The 27,983-nt window shown below is 34.4% G+C and overlaps 2 protein-coding genes across 2 annotated transcripts in view; both read left to right on the top strand.

The window, feature by feature from the left end:
* LOC141393968 (homeobox protein prospero-like) overlaps nucleotides 1–27,752 on the top strand; it is a 227,806-nt gene extending 200,054 nt beyond the window's left edge. Inside the window, exons 5-9 of the mRNA XM_073967646.1 lie at nucleotides 2,543–8,600; nucleotides 9,264–10,335; nucleotides 12,076–12,261; nucleotides 27,235–27,379; nucleotides 27,526–27,752. Coding sequence (XP_073823747.1) covers nucleotides 4,190–8,600; nucleotides 9,264–10,335; nucleotides 12,076–12,261; nucleotides 27,235–27,379; nucleotides 27,526–27,705 — 5,994 coding nt within the window. The 5' untranslated portion in view covers nucleotides 2,543–4,189 and the 3' untranslated portion in view covers nucleotides 27,706–27,752. The remainder of the gene's footprint in view (nucleotides 1–2,542; nucleotides 8,601–9,263; nucleotides 10,336–12,075; nucleotides 12,262–27,234; nucleotides 27,380–27,525) is intronic.
* LOC141390294 (uncharacterized) lies at nucleotides 8,608–9,259 on the top strand (the record flags this gene model as incomplete). Its single annotated transcript, XM_073963208.1, has 1 exon — nucleotides 8,608–9,259. A coding segment is annotated over exon 1 (525 nt), but the record flags the coding sequence as incomplete, so codon positions are not given.
* Nucleotides 27,753–27,983: the final 231 nt, after the last annotated feature.

The following is a 27,983-nucleotide window of genomic DNA, read 5'->3' as shown; positions in this document are numbered from 1 at the left end:
TTCGAAATGGTACACAGGATACCATTAGGTTTTCCTTAACAACTACTTTAAAGGGTCGTTTTATTGTTGAAGAGGCCGTGGTTTTGTACTTTGGGCCTCAGGAGATTCTTCGTTTGTAAAAACATTTTATATAACGCCACAGCAAGCATTAGGTTGTCCTTAACAACTTCGATGAATGGTCGTTTTATTGTTGAAGAGGCCATGGTATTGTACTTTATTTTCTTTCTCTTAAAGGACTTTATGTCCTATGTCAGTTAACATTCTCGTTTGGAGGTGGATGGACGATCGTCGATTTGAGAGATTTTGGCGTCCTCGTAATCCCCGTCAATTTTAGTATTCCGTTCGAGCTGGCTGGCAGCATTCTTAGCGATTTTGTTGACAATGAACATTGCCTTTTGGTAAGGGGCGGACATTATTATCCAGACGGACTTTATTTATCGTTCGTTGGTAATTGTATCAGTTGGGAACGGCTGGATACATTTGGATATTTTTTTTACTGTTTGTCATAGTCCAACTTAGGTTTTTACGGAAAGAAGCATTGACCAAGCCCACTTTAACACCCACATTTTTAAATATGCTACATCCACAAAACTACTGAACCGATTTTCCTAAAATTTTCAGGAAATGTACAGGGAAGACCCCGCAGAAAATAGGCTTAACATTTTGTTGCATTTCGGAGGAAGTGCGTGCCTCTCCTGTGCTCTATTTTTTAAAACGATATTTGGAAAAATTTTAAAAATGGTGATTGCATCTCAAAATCTAGGTACTTCTTTGGGGCCTAAAGACCCGACCACGGCCACTTTTTAAATATGTTTTATATCGAAAACTAGCGAACCGATTCTCATGAAATTATCTGGAATGTGCCGTGGTATAGGTAAGGTGGTGCCGTATCTCCCCTATTAAGAAAATATATATATTTACAAATTGGCTCAAATGCTGAGATTTAAAGGGACAAAAAGCGGAAGAATTTGACTTTAAAAATTGTCTTAAAAATTTTATAAATAGGTCGAGTTGGGACAAAGATAGAAAACAGGGACGATTATCTATTCTAAACGGCATCTTCGGGCGTAAAATTTCGACAATGTCCATTAGAAAAAGGAAAGTTTACAGATAAAGTTACGGAATTTTAGAAAGGAATAAACTATTCTGAATCAATTGTGCAAATTGTTACCTGATTTTTAAATCATCATTGGGTATGGTATACTCTGCTGAATTTGTAGAATTTCATCAAGATAAAAAATCAAATTTATTGTTTTTTACCGCAAATTATTTTCTTCCCTTCCTATTCCTATTTCTAACTTTTGTTTTATATCATTTTTAATAGTGTTCTGAATTGATTTTTAGGTGGAGGAAACAAAGTAGAAATTTACAGTGGGCAATTCATTGCTATTAGGCTTCCACATTATTATGTTTTCAGATGGCTCATTATGGAGAAATTCTAAATAAATAAATTTGGCAAAAGTGAAAATTACTGAGAAGTGATGACCTAATATTAACACAGAAGACGACCACTGCGGACTTTATAAATATGGGTTAATAATTTAAATGTTGTCTTTCACACTTATGTTTTCAAATATCTTATGATTTTATGGTGGAAACCTCTTCTGTCATTTAGTAATTATGCAAATTTAAAGTGGCATCTTGTATTGAAATCAAAGAATTTATAAGGCATTGGTTTATAAATTCCAAAATCGCCGAACAGAGGGGAAATACTTAGAAAATGTGACTAGCATTTTATTGGCTGTCCCAACTCTGACAGAAGAAGAATATTTGGGTCCTAGATACTCTCCTTCCTTTGAAATTGACTCTAAAATTTTAATTATAACAAATTATTGACATAAAAATTATGTAATACTCAAATAGCTCCTTTCCTATATTCAATGGAATCAATAAGTTGTTTCAGGCGAAAACTCCCGCTACCAAACATCACGTACCAAAGCAAAAAAACGAAATGAAATTTAAGCTTTAAATTTCTATTTCTAACCTCCCTTATACCATTACCTTAACATGAGCAAAATTTAGGTTAAATTTGTCAGATTTCTTTATTCTCCAAAGGCTTTAAAATTTAAACTCAAAAACGAATTAGAAGTGAAAGTTAAACTTTACAACATTACATACACTCCCCCAAACTTAAGGGTTTTCCTTGACAAAAGTCAAAAAAAGGGTTAGAACAAATTATCTAAAACTGTTTACATAAGGCAACCTGTAAACAAAAGGGATGAACAAATTATCTAAACCAGAGCTTTCTCCTTTGTCAAACAAAAAGGATAACACCGACCATACCCCTTTCTACATTAAATTTGAAAGGATAAATTCTAGATAGAGATGAAAACGTTATTCCCCTTTTGTAAATTAAATTGTAAAACACAAATCTTTATCCAAATTATCTCGGCAGAATTTTATTGACATAAGCTTTACCCCCACCATTTGAAAATTCATCTAAAACTTAGTTGAGTGTAAAAATCACACTCGTCTTTATTTTTTCTAAAATACTAATCTTTAAATATTTTTTTCCTTTTCTTATTTTTTTCTCTATTTCCAGAGAGACTTTTAAGCGCGCGTAAAAAAGGAGAGAGTTAAACAAAAATACAAACTTTTGAAATAAAATCTAAACAAAACCAAATTTTTAAAGAAAACTATTTGAGAACAAAAAAATCATAATTTTCTTTATAAAAAAACAAAAATTTGAAAAAAATATCTTAACTAAATTTTGAATGTATAACCAAAACGGAAATCTGTTCAAAATCACTACCCAAAAGAGACAACAACAAACTGTTAACCAAGCAAAAAGAATAAATAATTTTTATTAAAAATTAAATGCTAAAGACATTCGCATGTGTGTGGTGGTGGAAAGAAGTAATAAAACAAAATTTACAATTAGAAAAAGGAAAAAACGTAAACGTCACATTTTGAAACGGAAGGCTAAAACTAAAGAGAAAACTCAAAACTTAACATTCCGAACCAATCAAAATTTCTAAGTTTGGCGAAAATAAAGCAACGTGAGAGAGAGCAAGAGGAAGCGTTAGGATATTAACAACAACTAGCAAGAACACCACAAGGGCTTAGTAAATTTTAAAACTAAGTCAAGTTATATTTTTTTTAAACGCCAAAAACCAAGAAAAAGGAACAAAGTAAAAAGGACGTGAAACACGCACACACATCAAAGATTATTTAAAACAGAAAAAACGACAAACGGCAACAATTTCCCTTTACTAGACTGACACCAATATTAACAAAAAAGAAACAAATAATTGAGTCAAACCCAAACACCAAACAAGTCCCCAAGGCTGGCCAAGAAGACTTTATTCAAATTCATATCAAACTTTTAGAGAATAAAGAATTCCACAAAATTTCATTGCCACAAGACAAAGCAGAACCAACCCACAATTGTGTTGAGTTGAATTTAGCCCCACTCCCTCCCACCTGCTAAAACACTCGCTCCAAACAACACAACAACAAAAAACAGAACCCCTCCAAAAACCATTTTGAAAACGCGTTTCATATTTTTTATTTGTTTCTACTTTTTGGGGTAGACAAGCAAGCTAACAAAGACGGCGAATTTTCTCTAATTTGTTGTTGTTGTTGGTGTGTATTTCCTCCTCTGTAGAAATTTGATTTTTTTGGGGGGCAACCAAGTGAGGCCAAGCGAAACGAGTGAGTGAAATTGTCTGCCTGGCTGCCAAACAACAGAGGTTTCAAACAAACACACGCACACACCCGCCGAGTTAAGTGACTAAAAAGGGGAGAATTCTTGGCTCTTTCTCTCATCATAATCACCACAAAGATTAAGTCAAACTCAGAGACACGGCGAATTACTGCGAGTGCGAGCATAACGTGTGTTTGTGAGGAGAAATTATCACGGCGAATTCATTGACTTCACACTTGAGAAGTTTAATTACATCGCATTGCAAATAACTTCAAGTGAGAGCAAAGAGAGCACACGGCATTTGTCTCAAGCCAACAAAAAATTACAACTCTGCTTGTTCTCTGTTTACCTCTTCAGGAAACATAAGGACAACGTGTTGAAGGGTGACTACCCCCCAACAGCTGCCGTCGCCGTCATCGTTACTACTACAACTGGTGCTGCTGCTGCTGTGGTGGTTCCAGCGCCCCCATACCCCACCTCAACAACACAACCACCACCCCCACCATCCACTGCAGGTCATTAACGAGTAGTGGGTGGCATCTGATGATGTCATCAGAGGAGGACACAGATTGTTTTGGTTTGTTCACCGATGATAAGTCTTTGCTCAAGGCAACCTTAACAAATAATTCACACTCAGCTTTGACAAACACCAGCAACAGTACCGGCACAACGGCGGATATTTATGAAGCGGCGAATAACGACAATACCTTCGACGAATGCTCCAAGATAGAGCTAACAGCCACACTGACAAATCTTAAAACGGAAACGGAAACACACAGCAACGGTCACTGTTCACCCAGCCAGCTGCTGACAACTTTACAGAGCAGCAGCCTAATAGTGGGCGAAGAGCAAGAAGACCATCAGGAGGAGAAGCAGGAGCAGAAGCCAGAGACAACAACAGACAAGACGACTAGTGGTACTGTTGGAAAACGGCGTCCACAAGCCACCAGCAACAACAACACTGAAGGAGGAAAACTCAAACGCAGCAAAGGCGGCGAAGGCGAAAATTCTCTAAACAACTCAAATAAAACGACGAAAGGCAACAAAAAGCAACAACACACATCCAAACAAGAGCAAAACAAAGAAGAGAAGCAGGCGAAAAACGAAAGCAAAAACAACGCCAACGACGACGACCACGACGACATAGAGGAGCAGATTACAAAGTCTGCCATATCCACATCCTCCTCTAATACGGCTGCAGCTCAAAACGAAGAAGACGACGAAGTTATATTTCTCTTCGCCGGTAATTCTCTTAATAACAGCCCTAAACGTTGTGGCCGTAGTGGTGCCACCGGTGGTGGTGGAACGACAAACACAAAAACACCACCAAACGTAGCAGGAACAGCCACAACAACAACAACACCAAATACTAACACAACCTCAAGCACACTCATTACCACACAACAACTGACAACCTTAACAGAGACTCAGACTTCGTTGTCATCGTCTACGACTCAACAGAAAAATACAGCAACAACAACGGCTGCCACCACGACGACGTCGTTACCAACTACCGTCGTAGACAACATCCACGGTAAACAACAAGTCGTCCAAGTCGTTGAAACATTTTCTGAAAGTAGTCATAGTGGTGCCGTCAATAAGACAACAACGTCAGCTCCGTTAGCTCTCGCATCATCAACGTCATCTTCTTCGTCGTCGTCGAGCACCTCGTCGAGAAAAATTACGGAACTTAATAAAAATTCGAACTCGAACCAAAATAAAACAACTAATAAAAATTCCAAGTTACAAAATACGAACTCGTCGTCTCGGACCAGTCATAAAACGAACAATGTGCAAAGTGGTACCGCGACCACAACGTCATCCTTAAATCAAAATAAAAAGAATAACCAAAATAACAACAAATCGCAAAGGACTTCGCGTTCAAGTGATAATTTTGTGAATGAAAATAATAGCAACAACAACAACAATAACCACAATAATAATCAAACATTTTCTAATGATTTTGAAGATTTTGAAAAAAGTGATTTGAATATTTTTGCATCTTTGCCAAATTTTATACAACAATTAACTCAGCAACAACAACAACAGCAACAAAATTCAGCAAGTCCCTCATCATCGTCAGCGGCCCTTACGCCACCCACCCTATTAACGCCGTCAACAGCTGCTGCCTTAATGAGTAGTGCTGCTGCGGCTGCCGCGGGTGCCGCTGGAGGAGCTCTATATGGGGCCTTATTGAATCAAACCACATCATCATCGTCCACATCACAATCGCCCACTGCCCAACACTGTTCAGCATCATCAGTAGCATCGAAAAACTTTCCACAGAATTCACCCAGTTCCTCGACAACATCGCCCACCGCCTCCCTGCTGACCGGCCAGTTTACGGCAGCCTTAGGTAATTTTTTTGGGGCCAACGGTTTTGGTTCGGCCAAAATGTTGAACGAACTATTCGGCCGTCAAATGAAGCAGGCCCAGGATGCTACCAGTGGTCTACCCACAAACTTGGATAATGCCATGCTGGCTGCAGCCATGGAATCGGCGACCAGTGCCGATCTGCTTAGTGCTGCTGGCCTTGTCAATTCACTAGGCCTCAATACGAACAGTAAATTGCTCAATAACAATTCCATTTCCAGTGATCAACAAATCACCTCATCGTCACAATCATCACCCAAAAATCGTCGCATCAGTAACTGCAGTGAGCGTTCTTTGGAAGAGAATGCCGCATCGCAGCGAAATGGTTCGGGTACTCCACCCCGGGCCCCATCAGTAGGCAATAATAATTCAAATAATGGCAGCAGCAATAATGTGGGTGGAGGCTCCACAAATCAGTCCGCCACCTCACCGAATTTGCAACAACAACAAAATGATTTGGCCCATCACATGCTGCGCAACATTTTGCAGGGCAAAAAGGAACTTATGCAACTGGACCAAGAACTACGTTCGGTCATGAATCAACAACAACAGCAAAAGGATAATCAGGATTCTGTGAAAATGCACAACAACAATAACAATGCCTCAGCTAATAACAACAACAATAATGTTGCCGGTTCAAAATCGGATAATTCGAATGTGATAAACCTCATTGAGGACTCACTGACCGAAATCAAAATAAAGAGTGAACCCAATATGCCAAACTCATCCATGGAGTTGATGAATGGCTCTGTGGAGCGTCGCAAATCCTCAGATTCAGACTGTGGTGGCATGAATTCACCCCACAATTCGCAACACGAAGACCAGCAATCGGAATGTGATGGCCAAGATTCCCAACAAGGCCAAGAACACGGTGACAACGAACAACTGGATATGACCGGTGTTGTCACGAAAAAGGAAGCCGATGACATTCTAGAGGATGTGGAATTAATGGGTTTAAATTCCCGCTCAGATCTTGAGTCACTGGCCTCACCTAGCCAATCGGATATGATGCTCTTGGATAACAGCAAAGATGATATGGATGAGGATTTGGATAAGGATATGCCCAAGAAATCCGATTTGAAAAGGGCCCGTGTTGAGAACATTGTGTCCAGCATGCGTTCCAGTCCTTCTGCCTCCAATCAGGCCCACTTACAGGTCAACGGCTGTAAGAAACGTAAACTCTACCAGCCCCAGCAACATGCCATGGAACGTTATGTGGCCGCAGCTGCTGGTCTCAATTTCGGGTTGAATCTCCAATCCATGATGCTCAACGATGCCGATGATTCCGATGAGAATGAATCTCCCCAATTGCAACAGAAGCGCAATGAGAAAAATGCCCTGAAATCCCAGCTGCGTTCCATGCAGGAACAGCTGGCCGAAATGCAACAAAAATATGTGCAATTATGCTCACGCATGGAACAGGAATCCGAGTGCCAGGAGATCGAGGATAATGTCAGCGATTGCATGGAACAAGAGGACAATAATGGTGATCTATCACCCTCACCACCGCTCATGAGCGAAGATGCCTTGCAAGAGGATAAAAGTTCGGGTCAGGAGAATGAACGGCCCAATTCGGCCTCCCCATTGCCCATGAAAACGGGTAAGTTAGTGAATAGTGGAAGCTCCACAGCTCTTACCTCCATGGAAAATGCCCCTAATGTCCTGTCACAAATGATGAGCAAAATGATGTCGGGTAAGTTGCACAATCCCCTCGTGGGTCATCCCCATATGCAACAGTCCTTCAATGGTCCATTGCCGCTCTTGCAACACATGCCACAATTGCAACCCGGCGAGGGAGGGCTCCCTCATCCAGCTATCAGCAATGCTGCCGCCATGTATTTGGGTCAACAGTTCTTCTTCGAACAGGAGGCTCGCATGGCCAAAGAGGCTGCCGAACAACAAGAACGCCAACAACAGCAGCAGCAGCAACAACAACAGCAATTACAGCAACAACAAGCACAGGAACAACAAGAACAGCAAAGACGTTTCGAACAAGAACAACAACAGAGACGTAAAGAGGAACAACAGCAGCAGCAGGTCGCTCAACAACAGCAACAAGCTGCCGCCGCCCAACAACAGCAGCAACAGTTGCGCCAACAACAACTACAACAGCTCAAACATGACCAACAAACACTGCAACAACAACCCACACGTCCTCAGCTACATCACAACAGCAATCGTGTCAGTCTGCGCCACAATACCGCCCTCAAAAGTGAACTATCCGAAAAATTCAATATGCTGCGCACCAGCTCAAGTTCCATAATGCGCATGTCCGGTGCCGATCTCGAAGGCCTAGCCGATGTCCTAAAATCGGAAATTACCACATCCCTATCGGCCCTGGTCGACACAATTGTGACACGCTTCGTACATCAACGACGCCTCTTCAGCAAGCAGTCCGATTCCGTGGCTGCCGCAGCCGAACAACTGAACAAGGATCTCTTACTTGCCTCCCAAATCCTCGATCGTAAATCGCCGCGCACCAAAGTTGCCGATCGTTCCAATGCGAACAGCAGCAACAGCTCAGCATCCGCCCAATCGAATGGACATTCCGCCGTAGCCGCCGCCGTCGTCAATCAAGCAGGTAATAATACTGGTAACCTACTCTTAGTTAATAACAATAACTCTAGCTCAACGAATAGTTTAAATAATCCACTAAATCCACAGAATACTAACCCATCTAATGCCCTGCAAGCAACGCAGCAAGCTGTCGCCCAAATGGGCGGCCACTTGCCCAACGTTGTGAGTAGTAGCGGTGGTCCCCAGGTTAATGCCATGCCCATGGCCAATACCCAGAATCCCAATGCTTCGCCAGCCAATATGGCAGCGGCATTAAATGCCCAACAGTGTCAAAGTCTTATAGCTGCACCACGCCTTAACGGCAATCAGTTGTCATTTCCCTCGCCCGCAGCCGCAGCTGCTGCGGCAATGGGCTTGCAAATGCATCATGCTGCGGCAGCGGCTGCTATGTCAGCGGCGGCCGCTGCCTCTGGTCAACAGCAGCAGCAACAGCAACAACAGAATCTTAACAATAATCAACACCCCAACCACCTTGGCCAAGATAGTGTCGTCAATGGTGGCGGTATGGTGGGTATTGGTGGTGGAGCCACCCAGCTAAATAGTTTGAATGGCTCCAACTCGAATATGACCCTAAATCTCAATGCCCCAACAAATAATACTAACAACAACAACAATAGTTTAAGTACCATAAATATACCACCACCTCATATACGACCTTCGCCCACAGCGGCAGCAATGTTTCAGGCACCCAAAACACCTCAGGGCATGAATCCAGTGGCAGCAGCTGCCCTCTACAATTCGATGACCTCGTCTGGACCACAACAGATGAATCCCTTCTGTATGCCCGAGCCACGTGATCAACAGACGCAACAACAGCAGGCCCAACAACAACAGCAGCAACAACACCAACAACAGCTGCAGGCGCAGCAGGCCGCCCAACAACAGCAACTGGAACAGAATGAGGCTTTGAGTTTGGTGGTGACACCGAAGAAGAAACGTCATAAGGTAACGGATACCCGCATTACACCTCGCACCGTCAGCCGTATTTTGGCTCAAGATGGTCTGGTGCCACCGAGTCCGGTTAATGGTATGGCCCAAAATGGACAACAGATGCAATCGCAAATGAATGGCCCCTGCAATACAAACGGCCAGAATCCCATGAATCCCGCCTCGTTGAATGGTCTCAATGTGAATAACAGCAGCAACAATGGTTGCAACAGCAACGCATCAGCGTCCAGCAATAACAACAACAGCAACAATCAACAAGGTAACAGCAACAATACGAACAACAGCAATACCACACCCGCCCAAAGTCCATCACCACGCAGTCAAGCGCCGACAGCATTCCTTGCGAATGCCGGGCCACCGCCACCACCACCACCCATGTTGCCCGTGTCGTTGCCCACCTCGGTCGCCATACCCAATCCTTCGTTACACGAATCGCAAGTCTTCTCACCCTACAGTCCATTCTTTAATCCGCATGCACCGCCACCGCATGGACCACACGCCCCGCCCACAGCCGCCCAAATGCATCACATCAAAATGTCCTCAAGTCCGCCAGGCGGTTTGGGCAGTCTGATGGATGGTTCGCGTGATGGTTCACCGCCACTGCCACCACATCCCTCAACGATGCTGCATCCTGCGCTGTTGGCTGCCGCCCACCATGGCGGTTCGCCCGATTACAGTGCCCATTTGCGTGCTGCCATGGATGCTCAAGATCGTAATTCGGATTGTAATTCGGCTGATATGCAATTCGATGGAATGCAACCGACCATATCGTTTTTGAAACAACAAATGATGTGAGTATGAGAAATTATTTTTTTAAATTTTTGTTGTAATTTTTTGGATATACATACATATGTGTTTGTTGCATGTTTTGAAATGGGGAAAAGGAAGACGATTTTATTTATTTATTTAAATATTTATTACAATTAAAAATTGTGAAAAACTTATAGTTAAAAGCACTAGCGACTACGGCTATCGGCTTTAGGAAGAAGAATAGGTTTCTAAAGGAGCCCGGGAAAACAGCTTTTCAGATTTTTGATAAATTTATTTTTTATTTTGTAATTTTTTAAAACTTACTATAGTTGTTATTTTGAAATAATAATATTGGGTTTTGGAAAAATTCCAAATTTGTTCGGTTGTGAGAGGTAAACAATTGTAAAATATTTTCCTACAGATTTCCTTTTTTCTTGTATCTTTTGAAACAAGTTAATCCAAGAAGCAGTAGACTAGTATTACTATCCCCCCCTCTCTCTTCCACACAACCTTCTTAAGCTTAAGATCTCATCACATTCCTGGGTATATATCATGTTTATTATGCAGGAAACCAATCAAGTGTCTTTATAGCAATACAAAAAAAGTTGCTGCCTTAAGTAGTTGCCACAGAATAAAACGAAAAAAAAGTACAAGCCAAATCGTAGAATGAATGAAAAGAACAACAGCCCGAACAATCTCTTATAAATAAGTAGCAGTGAAATCAAAACCTTATTTCAACAACCCCAATCACTTAACTATTAAAATCAAAATACAATTCCTCCATCCCTCACCCCATCCCCACTGCTGCACTTACTTTTCCAACCACCCTTCTCCGATCTCCCTGCAGAAATCAAACCAAAGAGAAGCAGTAAAAAAATCGAAGAAACTTAAGAATTTTTGTTAAAGAATCAACAACCCATTGATTACAAAATGCTTCAACAAATCTTTAAGCCCCCAAACGAACTATGTACAACAAAAACTACCAGACCCATCCAACGGATTGGTAAATGCAGTACAACCCCCCATCATCTATGATGGGCCAACAACCGTCAGCAGCTTTTCCCCAATACCACCTCGCTTGTTCGCCTTAACAAATCTTTTCCTTTAGCAGCAACGACTCGCTCGACTCAATCAAGGTGCATTGCATTCAAAATCAATCAATGCACTCTCAGTCAGTCAGGTTCAGTTCAATGTGTTGATGGTTTTTTTTTTAATTTTTCTTACCTTTCTTTTTAACGAGAAGAGAAAATTGCAACAACAAAATGGCAAAGTTCTTGTGGTTGTTGTTAAGTTACATTGATGGCTATTGGGAAAAATGATTTTTGTTGTTGTTTTTTGTATAGAAATTGCAATAACAAGCTTCGCAACACAACTAGAGAAGGAGGAAATGTTATTTCTTCACCTTTTCCCCATTGAAATAATGAAAAAAAAACAAATCTCTGCATGCAATCAATATCGCTAAAAATGTGTATTTATTTTTTATAAAAAAGAACAAAACAATTTTTTACAGTTTTTTATATAATATTTTTTTCCATTTTTTTCTTTTTCTTCCTTTTTTCCTCTCTCTACTTTTGGCTATCTTTCGATTTCGTTATGTTTACGTTGGGAATGCAAATTTTTGTGGTTTAATTTTTCTAACAAAAAAAAAAATAAATAAAAAAAATATTTTGCAAAATTTCTATGAAAAATACTGAAATTCCAATTTCAATTTTTTCATTCCACAAAAATAAACGTAAACACCAACCAACCAATCTCTTTCCAATGATACACTCACATTTTAGCAAAAATAGCGATTCATTGACCACCTCGCATTCATCGACCCTGACGCCAATGCATTTGCGCAAAGCGAAACTGATGTTCTTCTGGGTGCGCTATCCATCATCATCAGTATTGAAAATGTATTTCCCCGATATTAAATTCAATAAGAATAATACAGCACAATTGGTGAAATGGTTCTCGAATTTCCGGTAAGTACAAACAAAATTCTTTATTTTAACTACATCTACACTTTAAAAACCTGTTGTTTTTAAAATTTGAAAACAACAAATCTGTGATTAAGCTGGGCTTACTTTAAAAATAAAAAACAAATATTTTAATATAAACAAGTAAGAAAAGCGTTAAGTTCGGTCGGGCCGAACTTTTTATACCCTCCACCACAAATTTCAGCCATTTCGGTGGATTAATGTGGCCACTACCTTCAAAATACCGAAATTCGGAAGGTACCGTTCTATGGGGGCTATATGATGGCGTGGACCTATACCTACAAATTTCTGGGGGAAAGTTTTATACGCCTAAAGAAGACTAAATACCAAATTTCAGCCATATCGGTGTGATAATGAGGCTAAAACGTTCAAAATATCGAAAATCGGGAGATATTGTATTATGGGGGCTATATCAACATGTGGACCTATATAAACATTTTATGGTAGAAATGTTTCTTAGCCTCTGGAAACACAAAATACAAAGTTACAACCGATTCTTTGGTCAAATGGGTCTAATACATTCAAAATATATTAAAATGACGCGTACTTTATATGGGGCCTTATATGGGGGCTATACCAAAACGTGGACCTATATAACCCAACTTTGGTAGGAATATTTTTTGGCCTCAGGAGACACAAAGTACCAAATTACAACCAATTCGGTGGTAAAATGGGCCAAATATCTTAAAAATTCTTTAAAACGACGACGCGTCACGCGTCATTTTGTATGGGGGCTATACGAAAGCGTGGACCTACATAGCCCGCTTTCAATACCAAAAGTCCTACGTAAATATAACATATTTTCCCAAAATTTCATCAACCTACGTCAATCCGTTCGGACGCTAGAGTGATTTCCACAGACGGACAGACGGACAGACGGACAGACGGACAGACGGACGGACATGGCTATATCGATGTAGAATTGCACGCTGATCAAGAATATATATACTTTGTGGGGTCTGCAATGATTATTTCGAGTAGTTACAAACGTAGTGACAAACTTAATATACCCCCATCCTATGGTGGAGGGTATAAAAATATATAGTCATATAAAAATATATAGTCATATACATTATGTTTCACAGTGTCGTATAAAATTGAAAATTAAAGAAAAAGAAATTAACTTGTTAGGCTTTAAAAAATTATTGGCATGTTTGAAATTTTTGAAAATAAAATAAAAATAAAAATTATAATAAATAGGAAAAATATAATTATGTCAACTAAGAAAAATTTAAAAAATAGGTTCAGCCAATTCCTTTGATGTATAAAATTTTTGTATTATAACCAAATTCGTTGGAAAAACTGACAAATTACTATTTTTATTTATTTATTTATTTATTTATTTATTTATTTATTTATTTTTTTATTTATTTATTTATTTATTTATTTATTTATTTATTTATTTATTTATTTATTTATTTATTTATTTATTTATTTATTTATTTATTTATTTATTTATTTATTTATTTATTTATTTATTTATTTATTTATTTATTTATTTATTTATTTATTTATTTATTTATTTATTTATTTATTTATTTATTTATTTATTTATTTATTTATTTATTTATTTATTTATTTATTTATTTATTTATTTATTTATTTATTTATTTATTTATTTATTTATTTATTTATTTATTTATTTATTTATTTATTTATTTATTTATTTATTTATTTATTTATTTATTTATTTATTTATTTATTTATTTATTTATTTATTTATTTATTTATTTATTTATTTATTTATTTATTTATTTATTTATTTATTTATTTATTTATTTATTTATTTATTTATTTATTTATTTATTTATTTATTTATTTATTTATTTATTTATTTATTTATTTATTTATTTATTTATTTATTTATTTATTTATTTATTTATTTATTTATTTATTTATTTATTTATTTATTTATTTATTTATTTATTTATTTATTTATTCATTTATTTATTTATTTATTTATTTATTTTTTTATATTTGATTTATTTTTGGTTTTCAATCAAATCACAATTTATACAATAACAGCTGTTTGGTAGAGTAATTCCAACGAATTTGGTTTCGTAACGTCTTACAGCTATTTCGTTCGCCTTAATGTTCTTCCTTTATTTTCAAACGACCCAATATTAGTCTGATGTACTCCTGCTTTCCACAAAACCTTAATACAAATTGCTCTAGGAGTTGAGATCTTTGTTTCGAACCCCTTTCTTTTTGCTGCCCACACACATGCACCCATGATGTGTGTCTAAAAAATGCGTTTCCCCATTAATTCTGCACACACACACAAAAAACCTGCTAACCCCATCATTTGTGTATGTGTGTGTGATGTGTGGCAAAGCTAATTAGCATTTTCCGTTTGTTTCGTTTCTGCATTTTTTTGTGATAATTTCCAGGCATTTATTCACTTATTCATCTCTTGTGCACACAGCACCATCATGTGTTGTTGTTGCTGTTGTGCATCAAGAATAGCTGAAGGTGTCAAAAGCCTAATAGAATTTTTTTGCATTATATCACCACAAAAAAGAGGCAAATCTCTTTTGTTGTTTTTGTTATTTCTTGTTGACGTTTTTTATTAGGACAGCAACAAAACCACCAACCAACAATTTTAAGTGACTAAACATAAGCAAAGCATTTGAAATACTTGTGAATACGCATACACGCACACACACACATTAAAATAGCATTGAATTTACTCATGCACCTGTGTGACGAACCCCCACACCCCATGCCTCCCACACACAGTATGTAAAATCCTTTTTCCGTTGAAAAGTGCATAAAAATAATGGCTTAGAAATAAACAGAGACGTCCACACAATAAATTCTCAAACATATAAGAGATTGTCTAATAATGTGTTCCATATTCTCCCTCTCGATCCTCCCCAATATAACTATGTGTTTTCATAGTTAGATACCCTAATAATACTTCAAAAATAAAAATAATTGTTTTCTCAAATATATGGCAGATTGTCTAATGATGTGTTCCCTATTCTCCCCCTCCACCCTAATATCTACAAAAATAAAAGTAATGAAATTCTTTATGAAACAATTATTTTAGGTGAATTAAATAATACCTTAGAAATAGAAACAGAGACGTAACATAGTCATCTTCCCGCACTTTTGGGCGAATGGTTAATATTGTGCACAACAATATCTCTCCCACTCTCCCCCATAGCAATAAATGCAATTTCTTTATGTTAGGTGCCGAAAATAATACAGAGACGTCGTTAACATTCGTCTTCGTGTTTGATGTGCTTCCCATTATTTCTTTCACACTCACCACCCACAACAAAGGCATTACCTTACCTTTATGTTAGGTGACCAACAAACAATGCAAAAAGAATTACACAGAGACGTCGTTTACTTTCGTGTTATCAACAGAGACTTATCGAACATACAGAGACATCGTATGTTTACTATTTTACCAAACAACAATGTGAGACCCCAATAGAATGTTTGTTCGTATGTCTCTCCCTGAATGCAATGTGTTTCACATTCAATGAGAAATATACAGAGACGTCGTGTGTTTTACCGAATATATGGGATTCGTTTATATTAAAATTCGTTTATGATGTGTGCTCCACATTCTCCCACTCTCCCCAATGTGTGTATGAATGTTTGTTTGTTTCTTCCTTTCAATATGTGACAATTGTGTTAGGTTCTTTTGTGTGCAAATCTTACAACACATCAGTGAGGAGTGGAGGGGGTGGGGGGCTTGGTGTGAGTACTTGTGCTTGTTGGATAAATATGGTGTGGGTGTGTGCAAGGTATTTAGATTTGCTTAGATGGCATTGGTTGGTTGTTTGGTTCGTTAATGTGTGAACGAACGACCCAATGGGTGGGTGGTTGGTTATTTTATTGTTGTTGTTGTTTTTGTTTGGTTGGTGGGGTTATTTTGTGTGTGCAATTGAATGGTGTGGTGTGGGTGGTTGCTTGGCTGACTGCCTATGTGAATGAAGCCTGCTGCTAAATCTTAGAGAGTTTGAGTTTTTTGTTGTTCATTTTGTTATTGTTGTCATTGTCTTCGTCATTTTCGAGTGTGGTTAAAGTGGCTTTGTATATTTAATAATTTTGCATAATATGCAAATTGTTAATTGCTTCTTTATTATCTCGTAAGATAATTGTGTAAAGTGAAGTGAGCATATGGGCCCATAAGGTGTTGCTGCTGTGGCTCTTCTTATTCTTTATATGTGTGTGGGCCATTGTCTTAATGTTCTTTTAATGCATTCTCAATGCATTTCAATTGCAGCTTCTACTTTTCTTTGTGGGGATACTGCTTGAGGAATTGTTTAACAAGTGATGCTTCAGGGACAAAAGCAAAATTTTAATTTTTTATTTTTTAAAAATGTGATTATTGGTTGAAATGGGGTGAAAAGGAATTCTGATTTTTAAAAGAAAATTTCGTTAAAATTTAGAAGATTAATATCTTGATTAATATCATGATTAAATATTTTCAAAAATTCAGATTTTTGCTCAAATTATACTAAAAATGTATACTACAAGTGTTTTAAGTATTTGTTCATTAATCATAAGAAGACTATTTTGTGTGGGAATTTATATATTTTTTATGAGAGTGCATATGGGCATACTGCTTTTTACAGAAAATTTCTTTAAATTTAGAAGATATTACATGAAGTAAATATTTTCAAAAATTCAGTTTTTTGCTCCAATTATACTAAAAATATATACTACAAGTTTTTAAGTAGGTATTTATTCATTAATTATAAGAAGACTATTTTGTGTGGGAATTTATATTCTTGTTTTATAAAAAATGCATTATAGTGAATAATTCGTTACAAAGGTGCTCGTTCGTAGAGAAGTTTGAAAGAGTAGCATTTTTGTTAATTAATCAAAACTACAGTCTGCTGCTAATTAACAACAGCTGGCCAATAATCAACCTTTAATAACCCCCTCTGCCTTAATAATGTCAAATGTCTTACGCTGCGTAATTAAAAAACCCAATTCACAGAGAAAAAAGCAACTACTCCTTTTACAAAATAAAAATTCCATCAATTGATTAAATAAAACAACTTTTAACCCTGCGCTTAACTTCTTGATCAAAATGAAATTAGTCCTTTTTTTCTAAATTTCCGTTACTTTTTTCTCACAACCGGAAGACATTTAACTTTGCCACTGCCAAAAAGCAAAGGAAAAAGAGAAAACAAAACAAAAAATAAATAATAATGATAAGTTTCATTGACTAACAACGATAAAGAGAAGAAAAGAAGTGGAAACATAAGGCCACTGGGATTCCCACCCATTTTAACTTATATAAGCCACATAAGGCAGACAAAATAAACTAACCCTCTCCTGAACACCCTATTATTATGGAAATTCCCATACACATAAGGTTGCACAAATAACCAACCCTTAAACAAGCAAGAAAAGAAATCTTAAGAAAAAGAAATTTTAAAACTACCCTCCTGGTATTGTGTAAGAAACTACAACGCGCAAAATCCGCACAAGGAATATCCAAGACACAAATCTTAAGGGAAAGGTGCAAATTCACACGCACAAAACAACAACAACAGCAAAAACAATAAAAAGGTAATGTTGGTAACAATGAAAGAAATCTCTGCATAGCATACCCTAAAACCAAGTCACTCTGTTGGGTCTTTTGTTTCCAATGCAACCAACGTCTTGCAAGACGTTAAAAAGGTGCTTAGCGGCAGCAGCTGCTATTAGGGGTAAGTGTGTGCCGTGCCTTTACGTGACACACATAGCCAGCCAAGAAATCTCAGTCCAGGTGATTTCTTTTCATTGTCTTTTAAAATTTATTTCTTTTCTTGGTGGCACACTTTATTGGTTCTGGGTTTTCCAGTGGCCCAAAACAGCTGTCACTTTTAAGAAATTTGAAATTGTTGGATTTTTGGCGGGATGTTTGGCTGGCAAAATGTTTGCTGCTTATACAACACAACAATATAAGGGCACAGTAAAGATAATCTTTTTATGCATACTTTTACTTTTAATACATTGTCACATTGCAGATGGAAGGGGAAGAAACTCAGGGTTTTCTATTTTCAAAAAATAAAAAAAAGTGGAACATCAAAACTGTTTTCAATACAATGCGGGTTTTTAGTTATACACAAAAATATCTACGTGAGTTCAAGACAAGTTGGCTTTGGAAAATTCAAAGAAGAAAATTAACTACGTCTTGTGCCACACTATGAAAATGTTCATGAAAATATTTTGAGCTTATGGATAAGAAGGGAGAAAGGGAGCTCCTTCACCTCCGCTCTCTCCTAAAAACTAAAAAATTTTCATGTGTTATTTTCAGTGTCTGGCACAAGTGTACTTTGAGGTATTTTCGAAGCAAAATGTTGACACTTTTTTTGGAGTTTTTGGGAGAGATCGAAAGTGAAGGTGCCCCCCTTCTCCCTTTTTCCCCTCAAACTCAAAAGTTTCTTATGGACATTTTTAGTGTGGAATGGAATAAAACTACTTCTAATTGATATTTATTTCAAACGCAACCATTGAAAGATTCTCAAGTTATATTAAATTAATTAACATCATATCCAAAGAAAGTTTCCCTATCAGCTTCCTATTCTTTCATCTCAATAAATAATTTTTCTAATACTAAAAGCACTTGAAAATCTTCAAGTTTTGTAAATATTATTATTAATAAGCTTGTCAATATCAAACCTCCCCCTCCATAACGCATTTTCTTCTTGCTTGCAATTTCATTCATAAAACAAGAAAAACAACCTTCTTTCCCTTACTCACACTAATACAAGAAAAAGCAAAAAACCTATTTTTTAAAGGGGTAGGTGGGGAGAGGGGAAGTAGAAGAAGTACCACCAGCTTATGAAGATTGTTGCAAAAGTACACTTAACCTCAAAAAGAATGAACAACCTCCATCAACCATTTTTTTTTTGCTAAATATGCACACTGCAAGACAGTTCTTCGTTTCGTGGCGAAATTTTGCTGTTGCAGCAAGGGGGCGAAAGAGATGGGTGGGGGGGTGCTTGGCTTAAGCACCCATATGAATATGTTATGTAAATGCCTAAGTATCCTTTAGACTATCTAACACTATGACGACTATACTGCTGCTGCACTTTTATAAGCCTTTCCTTTCAATTCCTTTTTTTTGTGGAGCACCCCCTCTTCTCTATCACCCTCCCAAAACTACTGGGTGTTGATGCAATTTTCTTTCTTTGAGGGTGTTTTGTAAGTGGCCATGTTAGCTCAGCGCGCATCCTTGAGTGTGTTTGTTTTAGAAGAGTCTCCAAGTGTGTGGGTGTGTGTGTGTGAATGTGTTTATTTTTAATATAATTATAACCAAACTGCTAGTGTTGCTAGTATGTGTTTTTTGTTGTTGTTCGTGTTGTATCCCCATTTAATTGCAAGAAGCTCTCTTGAAAAATACACAAAATTTTCCACCATCTTAAATAAACTAATTAGCTTGTCAACGACGGGTCTCTTCTATGATGACATTTTATATACACATGTATGTATGTATGTGTGTGTGGAAAATATACAAGGACTTGCTTGTATAGAAATCTCAGGCATACATACGCCTGACTGCATATCTATGCATGTTGGGCCATACAAAGGCAAAAGGCTACCATGTATGTTGGCATACAATTATAAGAAGAAACTGAAGGATCTTTGGTCCTTAAAATGCACTTAAGCATTTCAATTATATAAAGGCGCGCCTCTTTTGGGGAAATTGCTTGCCTAAGTGGCTTTTCTTTGGAGCCCGGGCTTTGCCTGTTGTTTTAGTTGTACATAAAAGGCCTTTTTTGTATTACAACAAAATGCTAATGTCCTTTAATGTTTTTCTTTTCTCGTGCTTTCTTTATAAAGTTGTCACTTGGGTTGACAATAATGTTGTTGTTGTTTCTTGTGAATTACTTAACAACACTTAAGTTTAGTGTTGAAAAAATGCTTGAATTTCTGTATCATGTTGTTCATTTGCAGCTTAGAGAAGAAGGAAGCAGGGAAGGAGGGTTTGAAGATATTCCAAAAAATAATACTAAATATTCAAATATTTTTTTCTCAAAATAAAAAATAAAAAATTAAATCGTATGGATTTTTAAAATTTTTTTAGGGCACCTACAAAGGCTCGTGGATTTTTAAAAATATTTTTAGGGCACCTACAAAGCCTTGTGGATTTTTAAAAATATTTTTAGGACACTTATAAAGGCTCGTAGATTTTTTAAAATTTTTTTAGGGCAACTACAAAGGCTCGTAGATTTTTAAAAATATTTTTTAAGGCACCTACAAAGGCTCGTGGATTTTTAAAAATATTTTTAGGGCACCTACAAAGGCTCGTGGATTTTTAAAAATATTTTTAGGGCACCTACAAAGCCTTGTGGATTTTTAAAAATATTTTTAGGACACCTACAAAGGCTCGTGGATTTTTAAAAATAGTTTTAGGGCAACTACACAGGCTCGTGAATTTTTAAAAATAGTTTTAGGGCAACTACACAGTCTCGTGGATTTTTAAAAATAGTATTAGGGCAACTACACAGGCTCGTGGATTTTTAAAAATAGTTTTAGGGCACCTACAAAAGCTCGTGGATTTTGAAAAATATTTTTAGGGCACATACAAAGGCTCGTGGATTTTTTAAAATATTTTTAGGGCACCTACAAAGGCTCGTAGATTTTTTTAAAATATTTTTAGGGCACCTACAAAGGCTCGTAGATTTTTTAAAATATTTTTAGGGCACCTACAAAGGCTCGTAGATTTTTTAAAATATTTTTAGGGCACCTACAAAGGCTCGTAGATTTTTTAAAATATTTTAAAATATTTTTAGGGCACCTACAAAGGCTCGTGGATTTTTTAAAATATTTTAAAATATTTTTAGGCACCTACAAAGGCTCGTGGATTTTTTAAAATATTTTAAAATATTTTTAGGGCACCTACAAAGGCTCGTGGATTTTTTAAAATATTTTAAAATATTTTTAGGCACCTACAAAGGCTCATGGATTTTTTAAAATATTTTAAAATATTTTTAGGGCACCTACAAAGGCTCGTGGATTTTTTAAAATATTTTTAGGGCACCTACAAAGGCTCGTGGATTTTTAAAAATATTTCTAGGGCAACTACAAAGGCTCGTGGATTTTTAAAAATATTTTTAGGGCACCTACAAAGGCTCGTAAATTATTGTATTTTATTAATGCCTACTTTTAGGCACATTAAATAGTATTGTTTATTGTATTCCATTTTTGCGTACTCTAAAGTAAATCAAAATAATATGGCTCAGTTTTTGTTAAAATAAAATTACATAGCCTACTTTTAGGCAGGAAATATCAATATTGAATTATTTTAGGCGGAAAGATAGTAAGCCCTCCTAAGAAATTTAATAATTTTAAAATATTGCAAAAAAATTAACAAAAATATTTTTTTTTCGAATATTTATTGTAATAAAAAATTACAATAAAATTATAAAAAAAAAATAGCACTAGGATCTAAGCCTATCGGCTAAAATGTGGTTAAATTGAAAAATATTTTAAAATATAAAATAACTAAAAAATATATTTTAAAATATTTAACAAAATTATTTTAAAATTTTAAACATTGTTCAATTTTTAAACATTTTAAATAGTGTAATTTAGTAAAAGAACTGAATATTTGTCGGATTTATTGATGCCTACTTTCAGGCAAGCCAAATAATATGGCCTAAATTAGTTTATTGTTTTCTATTGTTGCCTACTATTAGGCATATTAAATAATATTGCCCAGGTTTTTTTGTCAAAATAAAATTTCATTGTCTAATTTTAGGCAAGACAAAAATTAATATTGCCTTATTTTAGGCAGAAAGGATAATGAGCCATCTGCATTAATTTGGCCAATATTTTAGTAACACCACTAAATATGCTTCTTGATTTATTGATGCCTACTTTTAGGCAAATGAAATAACATTGTCTAAATTTATTTATTGTATTTTATTTTTAACTCCTTTTAAGCAAACCAAAATAATATCTCCCATTTTTTTCAAAATAAAAATTTATTGCCTACTTTTAGGCAAGACAAAAATTAAAATTTCCTTATTTTAGGCAAGGAAGGGATAATAAGTCCCCTGACAGAGTATATATTAATTTGGCCAATAATTAAGTAACACCAATAATTATTTTTCTTGGCTAATCAAATAATATCGTCTAAATTATTGCTAAATTTCATTATTTTAATTTATTTCTGCTTACTTTTAGGCAAATCAAATAATCCTGCCTAATTTTTGTCAAAATAAAATTACATTGCCTACTTTTAGGAAAGAAAAAATAATATAGTCTGATTTTAGGCAAAATAATTAGATAACACTACTAAATATTTGTCTGGCTCTGATCATCTTCAAAATCGAAGCATGGATGTATACATATCCATCTATTTTTAATAATTTATTGCCTACTTTGAGGCATTGCATAGAAAAGTTAATTATCACACAGCCCCTAATCTTCTTCAATTAGCCTTTGTTTACCACACTCCTCATCTCCCCCACATTCCCTCAACTTGGAAATTTCCTCACCCTTTCCCTGAGAGAAATTAATTCCTTATTTTGCAATTTATTAAATCCTTTATGTATTAGGAGTTTCAATTCATTATATTTATTTTTTTTTCTTCTACATGTTTGGTTATTACTTTCTTTGTCTTTGGCAAAAGGCATTATGTCTGTCTGTCTGCCTGTGTTACGAGTGCATTTGTCTCTTGTCTCTTTAGTATCTAAAGAATTTTTAATAAATCTCAAATGTGCAAGAGTAGAGTAGAAAAAAAAACTGAAAGAAAGCAAGAAATTATTAATAATATTCAACCACAGCGACACACAAACATTTCTACTAATATTTATAACAACGATGACGACAATGACGTTGTCTCTTAGCTCTCTGTGTGTAGGAAAACAACAAAAAAATCAAGCAAACTGATTGCAGTTCTTAAGGGGGTTTCTTATGACATTGTGCATGGCTCATTTCTACTGTGTGTTTGTTTGGGTGTGCGATTCTTTGTGGGAGTGCACACACACACAAGAAATGGCAACAAAACATCGTCAACTCAAACCGCCGCCCTGCCCCGACTTCTGTATTTCAAAATCCACAAAAGTATGCAACAATATTTGCAGTATTCTTATTAACTCTTGCCATAATACCATGGCCACATTGGAGACTGAGACTTAATACTGGTTGGGACTGGGACATTGAGTATCATGATAATACTGGCTGTTGATTGAGGCGCTTGCCAGAGCGAAGGGATTTAATTAGTAAAAGCTTTAGGCATAGATTAGCTTATAAGTTGCTATTGCTGCCATATTTTTTTGTACTGTTTTGTTTGCCGCTCCCACAATGCAAGAAGAGGAGAAGAAGATGAAGACAAGCAGAATATTAATTAAAATTATGAAGAAGCCCCTGCTGCTGATGCTTCTGCTGCAACAACAACAACAACAAAGAAATATCATTATTTGTTTTCTTTGCTTTATGCAAGCAAGCACAGCCAGGCATCGTACACAAAAGTAGGCTTGAAAGAATTCAATTGAGATTGAATGACGAAGAGATGATAGCTAGGATGCACAACTTTTATCTGTGTGTGTGTACCTTTCTGTTATTCCCTCTATTGCAAAGTGCCTACTTTGTGGCTAAATTATCAAATTGAAAGAAATTCAAGTCGTCTTTTAGGCATAGTAATTAGGCAAATGGATGATAATTATGATGGGAAACAAAGAAACAAAAAAGCAAAGAATTCTTAATTAAACAAATTTCTTAAAGAATGTAAAATAATAAATTAATGGTTTACATTTTACAAGAAAAAAATATATAAGAATACAAATTTAAAATGTTAATTAGACAAAAAAAATTGTCAACATTTTGTTACTGGAGAATATGGCAAAAAATCACAATTACTCCAAAAACATTTCATTATATACTTTTGGGAATAAATGCTAACCCTATTTTATTATATTTTATTTGAATTTTTTTAGTTAATTTATTTTTAATTAATTTATTTATTTTTTAATTTATTTCATTATTTTTTTATTTTAGTTTACTTTATTTTATTCCATTGCCTAATTTTAGGCCTCACTGTTGTTTACTCTTCTTGCACTAACCTACCCCAAACACACAACATGTGTGTGTGTACCCAACCCACACACACACATCGTTTAACTGTTCAGTTCAATTTGATGACACACATGATTTCTTTGCCATTCTTTCTCCATCTCCGCCACTTGGTATAGTGTTATTGTTTTCGTTCCCTCAACCCCCCCCCCCCCCCCCACCACATGTATAGAGAGACTCTTAATCGTGCTAATTTCAAGATTTCCCTAAGCTCACTTGCTGGCATAACAAATAGAAATTCAAAAGATTGTTTCTTGTGACGTTTCCAAACAATAAAAAGCATTTTCACACATAAAACTGCAATCGTCGTCGTCATCGTTGTTGTTGTTGGTGGTGGTGGCGTTTCACACCAAATCCTTTGCCAGTCCTTGTCGTTCGTTGTTGCTGCCGGTTTTTTTTCAACTTTTGTTGTCTTTCTCATGCCTGACAACTTGCTAGATGTCAAATTATAAACGCGCTAAATAACAAATTCCCCTGTGGTACTGAACAACATTTCTACGACAAGGACTCTGATGCTCAGATAGATACTGCAGCAGCAGCAGCAGCAGCTAACGTTTATTGTTGATTGCACCTAAAAGTAGGCAGCAGTGAAACAAAACACAAACAAGAAATGATTAAAAACAATGACAACTACACCACATTGGCGCAAAAGACAACGCGATTTGCAATTGCTGCAGATGTTTTGAGGATGATGATTTTTTCTTATTGAACATTGTTGTTGTTCGGTGTAAAACAGGCACAAGTCTCTTGGGGCTGGGGGGAATAAGAACAACAAAAATCACAACAAACTGATTTTTAAAGAAAGGCACAGATTCTTGAATAGAGGAAAAAGATTTTAATCATTATCAGGTCTTAAGCAAATTGATTTCCAAACAAACGGAGACAAAGATGTTGCATACTTTTAGGAAGAAGCAAATTCATGTTTAGATAACGTTTAATGGAATAAGTTTGTAGTATACTTTTAGGATAATGTTTCCAAATCCTTTTACAAAGCATAAATTTAGGCTACAAAATATAAACAAAATATTTTAAAATATTTAGAAATGAAATTTAAAAAATTACATAATTAAAAATTTCTAATATAAAAAAAAAATATTTTAAAATTTAAAAGAAAAAAATATTTAAAAAAAATAAAATGTTAAAAATATAATAAAATTTAAAATATCTAAAAATTTTAAATATAAAACAAATATTTAAAGTATTTTAAAATTGAAAATGTTTAACAAAAATATTTAAAAATTTAAAATACTGTTACATATTTAAAATAAAAAAAAAATATTTTAAAACTTAAAATATTTAACAAAAATATTTTTAAAATTTAAAATATTTAAAAAAAAAATAATGTTTTAATTTTTTTTAAATATTTTCAATTTTAAAAATATTCTAAATTTTATTATTTTAAAAAAACATTAAAAATTTAAAAAAAAACATTTTAAAATTTATAAAATTAAAAAAATTTTATAAATTTAAAATATTAAAAAAAAAATTTACAAAATATATTTTAAAATTTAAAATATTAAAAAAAATTTTAAAATTTTGATACATTTAAAAAATATTTAAAAATTTAATATCGTTAACAAAAAATATTTAAAAATTTTAAATACAGTAAAATAATTATATATAAAAACATATTTTAAAATTTAAAATATTTAACAAGAATATTTTTAAAATTTAAAATATTTAAAAATTAAAGAATTAAAAACTATTAAATTATGAAAGAAAATATTATTAAATTTAAAATTTTTTAACAAAAATGTTTAAAAATTAAAAATACTGTAAAATATTTTAAAATATTTAAAAAATTTAGAACATGCAAAAAATTAAAATATTATAAAGTTTAAAATATTTTAAAATTTAAAATATTAAAAAAAATGTTTTAAAAATTTAAAATATTAAACAAAATATATAAAATTTTGATACATTTAAAAAATATTTAAAAATTTATGAGAGTATGGTTTGCCTTATTCGTAAAATTTTTGGGTTTAATTATTGTTTGGCTGCAGGCTTTTTAATTAAAAATCGAGTGTTTTGATTTTTAAGTTTTTATTTCCAATATTTCGATTGGATTCTCCAATCATCTTCAGGGAATTGAGAGAGTTGTGGTAAGCTTGCTACCAAGTAGTTGAAGGAAGAACTTGGTAGCAAGCTTACCACAACTCTCTCAATTCCCTGAAGATGATTGGAGAATCCAATCGAAATATTGGAAATAAAAACTTAAAAATCAAAACACTCGATTTTTAATTAAAAAGCCTGCAGCCAAACAATAATTAAACCCAATATTTAAAAATTTAATATTGTTAACAAAAAATATTTCAAAATTTAAAATACAGTAAAATAATTATATATAAAAACATATTTTAAAGCTTAAAATATTTAACAAAAATATTTTTAAAATTTAAAATATTTAGAAAAATTAAAGTATTAAAAACAATTAAATTATTAAAGAAAATATTATAAAATTTAAAATATTTTAACAAAAATGTTTAAAAATTAAAAATACTGTAAAATATTTTAAAATTTAAAATATTTAAAAAATTTAGAACATTCAAAAAATTAAAATATTATAAAGTTTAAAATATTTTAAAATTTAAAATATAAAAAAAAACAATAAAAAATACTGTAAAATATTTTAAAATTTAAATTATTCAAAAATATTTTCAAAATAAACAATATACCAAATCTAATATTTTGGTAGAACACTGTGACCCTTTATAAAGCACACTTTTAAGACTTTTTATAAGTTTCCTTTAATTTTTGGCCATTTAGAATAAGTTAATTACTAAAGAAGACACAAAACCATGGCATACCTTTAGGAAAATATTACACAACACTAATAAAGCATACTTTTAGGCCCCAAATTTAATTACTTTTAATTTTATTTCACTTTTATTAATATTCGCCCTTTTTCGATTTTTACAGAGAATTCTACTATATACAAATGGAGAAATATGCCCGTCAAGCTGTTACCGAAGGTGTTAAATGTGCCGAAGATTTGCACATTAGCGGCGATAGTGAACTCTATCGAGTCTTGAATTTACACTACAATCGCAATAATCATATCGAGGTAATTATCCAAACAAACAATTTATTCTAAATTTATCTTACAACTTTCTTTTTTTTCGAAAAAGAAAAGAAAATCAAAATTCCTTTATTAATTTCAATATTTTTAATTTTTTGTTATATTTGTTTTTTTTTCAATCAAAACAAAAGGTTCCCCAAAATTTCCGTTTTGTGGTGGAGCAAACATTACGTGAATTTTTCCGCGCTATACAAGGTGGCAAAGATACAGAACAATCGTGGAAGAAATCAATCTATAAAATAATCTCACGTCTCGACGATCCAGTACCCGAATATTTTAAATCTCCAAATTTTTTGGAACAATTGGAGTAAATGTGAAACACATGAAAACACGACTACCAACCAGGATCAAACAAAAATGATACACGAAAAAAATACCCTCAACACAGAAACACATCCTCAGCAAATCCCACACACATAACGGGAAATTGAAGCAAGGAAAGAAAATCCAATTTCAATTCCCTGAAAATGCAAAAAAAACAAACAAAAAAGAAAATAGGAAGCCAAACAGAAAATCTAAACTAAATGTTAAGGCAATGCAATGGAGGTTTTCTTTATTACAAGCCATGGCAAAGAAATGGCATTTGTTA

The sequence above is a fragment of the Musca autumnalis genome, unplaced genomic scaffold (assembly GCF_047663935.1).
Source record: "Musca autumnalis isolate F117 unplaced genomic scaffold, ASM4766393v1 scaffold_1, whole genome shotgun sequence".
In the NCBI taxonomy this organism is placed as follows: domain Eukaryota; kingdom Metazoa; phylum Arthropoda; class Insecta; order Diptera; family Muscidae; genus Musca; species Musca autumnalis.
Note: the sequence above shows the minus strand (reverse complement) of the source record. Positions and strands in the feature narration are given on the sequence as shown.